The following is a 6,288-nucleotide window of genomic DNA, read 5'->3' on the forward strand; positions in this document are numbered from 1 at the left end:
CAAATAAATAAGTTCTATTACTTTTAATAAATTTTTTAATAAACATATTGGATAAATAAATTCTTAACAAATTTTATTATAACACAAATTAATTTTTTTTATGGAGAAATCAATCCATTTTGAAAACCATAAAAATTTATTGAAAATTAAAGTATTTGATTTTTTATTTAAGGACTAATATAGGTATTTACTCAAAACTTAAAAAGCAAAAGGTAAAATTAGAATATTTAAAGCTTACAAGTGGTTAACAGTAATACCATACACTTAAAGTGGTTTATTTGCATTGAAATTTTTATAACTCAAAAAAACTGAAAGTCCGATTTGTTAGTGACAAATTCGAAAATTAATCTCCATATCAGAAGAAAACACCTATCTTATCCATGACCATGCATAGCACACACATTACGTCCATATCTAAAAAAATCAACCCCATACATACTGAGCCAATTATTGTATTACTGAAATAAACGCTCGACTGAAAGTCTGAGATTGAAAAAAACTTTGATGCTGAGTGCAATGCACATTACAAAGCATAGTTTTCCTAAAACAAAAAATAATGAATCAAATGATCTCTGTTCCCGCCTTTAGATATGAAATGATATCCATATGCTTTAGACACATGGAATACAATAAAACGAAACTCATAAGTCACAACATATAGAAGGTAATGCTGCGCCTATAAATATTTTTAACATCCAACTAAATTGGAGCGAATAACGCAAATAAAAAAACACACTTATAGACACTTGGTTAAACTTGGTTACAATGACTTGTTCATCTAGCATTTATGGTCTAACGGTCAAAGTCAAACACTATATATTATTACCATAACCCTCTCTCTACAATTAAAGGAATCCCATTCCTCAAGTATCCCTACCAAGTATCAACACACTTCGGAGAAAACTTTCGTTCTTCCATAGCATAAACACCCTAGTTCTAGTCCTCAAATGTCAGTTAACATTGTCCATGTACATATATATATCAATCTCAGCTTTTTATTACAAACAAATTACTAGTGTACAATCCATCTGATCTCATATTCACAAGGTTCTGAGCCTGGTTCTTGCTCTCGATAATGTTGTTACAGATACCCAAGAAAATATTAAGCCTACTCCTGCACAAGTGAAAAAGTGTCAGCATATTTAAATATATTTCCAATACTGTATATTGTTGGCAAAACCATAGCTCTAGCTTACAATGATTTATATTATACAAATTGGTAACCACAACCTACCATTTTTTGTTTCTTTCTTCTTTTTAGTTAGAGCTGGGGAGGAGACTCAGGCTCTGAACCACAATGCGAAGTATATGATGACATCGAATCTTCCTTCGATATAGCTACGAAGTTCAAAGGTGCAGTGGACAATCTTCTCATTTCCTTAAAATATCCATTCTGGCGGCCAGAGTAGGAACGAGGTGTAAGTAGATCGGATGATCCACCACCACTAACAGAGTTACGGCGAGGTGTAGGAGGCATAGAAGAACCATTGCCGTTTGCTCGATACCCATTTGTCTTCCTAAAGCTGTTACTTTTGCGTGGACTAGGTTTAGACCCATACATGGCTTCCTTTTGATTAAGGAGTAGATCTTGCAGCTTCTTTTGGTCCTGCAAGATTCAATAAAATACATAATAAATGTTTTACAAATTAGCAGATTAACTGGTCAAAACATAAGTTATTCACAGATCAATTTGTGGAGGAAAAGTATAATTATACCATTTTTTATACCCCAAAAGACAATGCATAGAGGAAATACAGATAAACAGGTAAACCTACCCTGCATCGTCTCTTTTCTTCTTCTTTCAGTTGTCTGGTAAGCTTATAATCATCCAAAATTGACACCAAGCGTACCTACAAATAGTATCACAATTAGATTTACCTTCCATCAAAGAACATGGTGGTAATTTAAAAAAACAAAAAACAATAACAATAACAAAAACAGAAAAACTAGAAACATTTAAGACCACTTCAAAGCTCACCCCATCATATAGAAAATGAGTCTTGTTTTCATCTTCCCAGATTAATGTTTTATTTATAAGATTGTCAACCATTGCTGCAAAGAGAACAAAACTATTACACAGGTTCAAATGGAACTCTTGATAAACATACACGGGATTTCATTAATTAAGGCAATACCTGGAATTTTGCTTACAGTAACTCTGGCTCGCTCTGCACGTTTAAGGCTAATGTGGGCACCTCTCCCAGCATTGTACCGATTGTCATCCTGAAATTCATTGAGATTACTTTTAGAGTTGAGAGAAAACACAATATTTATTCAAACCAAAAGACTTGAAGTCCATAGTCAAAAAGGATAACTAATTCATGCCTTTAGTTAGTAGTAATATAGTATCCTAATTGGCAGTACTGCCCGAATAAAAATACTGCATTGTAGTTGCCACATCAGATCAATTAAGTATGAGTTTGAACAAGATTATAACAAATAAGAAAGGGCCAAAAGCTGGATAAGAAAAGGAGAAAGTATGAACAGTATGAAAATTTTTATGATTCTGAAATTTTTGTCCCACTCCAACCTTTTTCTCTTTTTCACTCCAATATCACTTTAATTCACTTAAAAATATAGTAAGTTTTACTGTGGATTACTGGATTTGCACAAGTTGCATTGACTCCATGCAAGAATCTCCCTTGAATTTAAATGAAAAATGAGGGCCAATACCCAATAAGATATCAATATAGAATGCCACCATATACAATGAAACACAAGTTCGGACAAACAAATAACAACAAAGTATTTAAGCAGGAAAATGAAAAGGCAAAACCCTGGCTGGTCTGTATCCTATCAGGGTGTTTATGAATCTTGTAGAACAGAAGTTCAGGCTTACTTGATTATATTCATCAAGCCAATTCTCCTCTTCACAGGCAGAAAGCCACTTATCAATCCTATCTGTTATTTCCCTTCTGCTCAAAGCTTCCTCTTTTACCTTTAGTATCTGTGCTTCAATGTTAGCTAATAGTTCAGATGGATCAACTAGACCTGCATGGGATCAGCAAAATTCAGTAATGTGAGCTCTTTCCTAGGAAATTCCAAACAAAACCAGATTTGCCTAAGTCGCTGAGTTATGATACATAACAGAAAATTAATCTATAAAAGCAACAGGGAACAGGGAACATACCCGAATCTATTAATGCACTGGCTTTTTCAGCAGCAGTACTAATGTCGGGTTCAATATGAGTCAGTCTGCAAATTTCCTCTAACTCTGACCTCTTCTTAAAAACAAGTTCTTTCATTCTGCTTGCTTTTAGTTTGGTGAGCCTTTCCACTTCTGCTGAAGCCTGCAAAATGACATTTTAATTTGGTTCAAAACATAAATAAAATGGGGGTGGGGGTAAAAATCACAAAGTATTTACCTTCTCTATCATCTCTGTTGAAAGAACACCGCGTTCGGTGATCTGTGATTCTGCAGACCCAAAAATAGAGGTAACCCTTATAAAACTATTTCTCTCTTCTTTTGATGAGTCCATCAAATTCCAAAGTTCAAATAGTTGAGCAACAACATCCTTCAACTGCATTTAAAAAAAAGGAAAGAGAGAAAGAAAGGAAGAAAGTATACTTTAAATGTCAAGCTACAGTAGAGGAAAGAGCACGAATCGAAAGAAAAAACAACTAAGGATGGTGAATTTGAATCACCTTCAGGACTCGAGCTTTCCTTTCTGTTTTCAACTTGAGAATGGTCTGCTCCAGGCCTTCCAATGTACTATTGCTGATATTAGTGGCTTGTTCCACCTGAGTCCCGTGCAAACTTGGATGCACATTATCTACTGTCTGACCAAAATCCAATCCAAGCACACCACAGAGAGAATGCACCTCATTCACACATTGCAAGACCTTTTGAAGCCGGTCGGACTGCAAGAATCAAGCATAAAAAATGCACAAATGAGTCGAAAATCAAGAACCGAACTAACTGATACAAGGAAAGACCTTTAATATCATGAAAACACTTTCAAGCCAACTTTGTGTGTGTGTAACAGTGTAAGTATACAAGACACATTAGAAAGTAAGAAATAAGGGCTAAAGAAAAACATTTTACTATAGCCATACATACAATGATGGTTTCTGTTAACATAAAAACAATATGAATAGTGTGTAAAGAAATGTAAAGAGTGTTCATATGTGAGAAAAGAAAATTCATATGCATTAGCTGTTCAGAAGTCAAAAGTGATCTCATAATACATGCCTTTTCCTTTTGAAGACCACGGAGCTGTGTTTGATATTCATTTAGTCTTCTAAGTGACAAATCTTGTTCCTCTGTAACTGTTATGCTGCTTAGACCACTATTGAGAGGGTGATTTCCAGAAATCTCTCCACTAATTTTATCTATTTGAGCTCTTATATCTGCAAATTGCTTCAATCTTTCATCTTTCTTCTTCTTCAAATCTTCAACCAAGGGTGTGACAGATGCAAGCTTCTCCTTCAAGGATGCAGACCTCTTATCTGCCTTAATCTACAAGAAACAAAGACAAAATATAAGCACATGCAGTATACTCGGAAAAGAAAATATGACACCTCGCAGAGAGCACATACAAAATGATTTTCTTACCGGAGAATGAATATCACCAAGCGCAGCCATTAGCGTTGCAAGCTCGGCTTCCTTGGCGGCCACAGTTTGGTGGAAGCGTGCTTTAGTGTTTGCAGCCTCATCAACCTTTCTCCTGTATATATCCAAGCATTCCCTCTCCAGCTCCATTAACATTCGATCTTTCTCCAACTCGCTTTCCCCGATATCCTTCCATAGTTGCTGCACACATAATTCCGCTGTCTATCAACCCGACAAGAAAAGGAAAAGAAAAAACTATGTGCCAATTTTTTTTTTCCCACTTTCATTTTACTCTCATCTTCTTCTCAGCTAAACATAAAAGGCAAACCAATAATTCAACAAATTAACAAAGAAGCTTACCAAGGGCTTTACCAATTTCCCAACCAAACCATCCAGAGACTCATTCAAACTCAACTACTGAAATCTTTAAGAATTTGTGGTAACCCTTTCCAAAAATTAATCACTTCAAACTTTAGCCTTAAAAAGACGGAATATTTTAGGGAGAAAAGAAAACAAAGTTACAAAAGAAAGGGACTTTTTCAACTGAGGTAATAAAATAACCTATGAGTTATTCTATTTTTCAGAGAAAAAGTTGAGCTCAGGAGAGACACAATACATGATTGGCAAGAGAATACCCAAGTAGAAGAACAAGGAGAAAGGGGAAAAAAAGAGGTGGCACTTGTCATCATAAGCGAATAATTGTAAGAAGAGTGAAGTGAAAAAGAATAAAGAGAAAAGAAAAGTGGTTACCTCAAGTTCTCTTAGCAAAGCAGCGCAAGTAGTGCTTGCACTTATACTGGTGCTAGGACTCCCAATAGCCAGCATTGTAATAACAAGAAGAAGAAGAAGATCAAGTTGAAGAAAGGTTTTTGTTTGCAGCTTCAACTTCAAAGAAAGCAAGATTCAGAGACAAAACAAGAGACATGCCATGCCATGCGGTCTCTCCAGTGCCTCAAACAACCTGACCTCTCCCCAGATCTAAAGTTCTAACCTTTTTTGCCTGCTCTCTCTCTCTCTCTCTCTCTCTCTCTCTCTTCTGAAAAGGAAGCAAAGTAAGACTAAGAGGATCTCTCAAAATGGGGTTGTTTGGGGAGAGTTCTCACTTCTCTGGGGGCGGGGGAGGTTTCCCATGATTATTATTGTTGAAACCTTGGCCCAGTAAGAAAAAAACAAAACAAAAACAAAGGAGAAGAGACCAAATCACCAAAGGATTATGCAAAAGCAAAGAGGCAAAGAAAGAAAAGGATAATGCTTTTTATTAGGGCTCGGTTGTTAGAGGCTAAAATGCGCCAGAATGTAATGTACCAGCAAACAGTAGTGGAACTTGGAAGTAGCAGGTATAGAGAGATAGAGAGAGGGGGAAGGACCGGAACGTATTGGAATGGAAATAACATAAACATGGATCTGTATGTATTTCTGTATTGTGGCGTTGAACGTAAGAATAATTCGTTTTAAAATTCATTATTTAAAAGTTTTTTACGCCGTTAATATATTAATATTAAAACTCTTAAGTTGTGTTTCTAAAAATAGGATTAGACAAGATACTAAAAACAAAATTTAGAAGATAAAGATATAAATTTTTGTATTTTTATATTTTGTTTGATGAGAAATTAGAACAAATTATAAAAATTTAAATTTTTTTTTATTCAAAAAATTTAAGACGAAAAATATAATAATAAAAAAATATAATTATAAAAAATTAATAAAAATAATAAATAAAAAATAAGTGGTGTCTT

General features: G+C 34.8%; 1 protein-coding gene across 2 annotated transcripts; it reads right to left on the reverse strand.

Moving 5' to 3' along the window:
• On the reverse strand, positions 570-5,988 carry LOC107622932 (65-kDa microtubule-associated protein 6). 2 transcript variants are annotated; one of them, XM_016325012.2, is made up of 12 exons: positions 5,303-5,988; positions 4,556-4,753; positions 4,193-4,459; positions 3,646-3,861; positions 3,366-3,521; positions 3,131-3,290; positions 2,840-2,991; positions 2,136-2,223; positions 1,979-2,052; positions 1,776-1,850; positions 1,235-1,606; positions 570-1,114 (listed from the first exon to the last, which is right to left on the reverse strand). In XM_016325012.2, exons 1-11 carry the CDS (start codon positions 5,375-5,377, stop codon positions 1,262-1,264), a joined length of 1,806 nt encoding a protein of 601 aa, XP_016180498.1. In that variant the 5' UTR covers positions 5,378-5,988; the 3' UTR covers positions 570-1,114; positions 1,235-1,261. The 2 variants fall into 2 exon arrangements, with proteins under 2 accessions (XP_016180498.1, XP_016180499.1); XM_016325013.2 differs by lacking the exon at positions 5,303-5,988 and adding an exon at positions 4,913-5,100.

This window comes from Arachis ipaensis, chromosome B10 (genome assembly GCF_000816755.2).
Source record: "Arachis ipaensis cultivar K30076 chromosome B10, Araip1.1, whole genome shotgun sequence".
Classification (NCBI taxonomy): domain Eukaryota; kingdom Viridiplantae; phylum Streptophyta; class Magnoliopsida; order Fabales; family Fabaceae; genus Arachis; species Arachis ipaensis.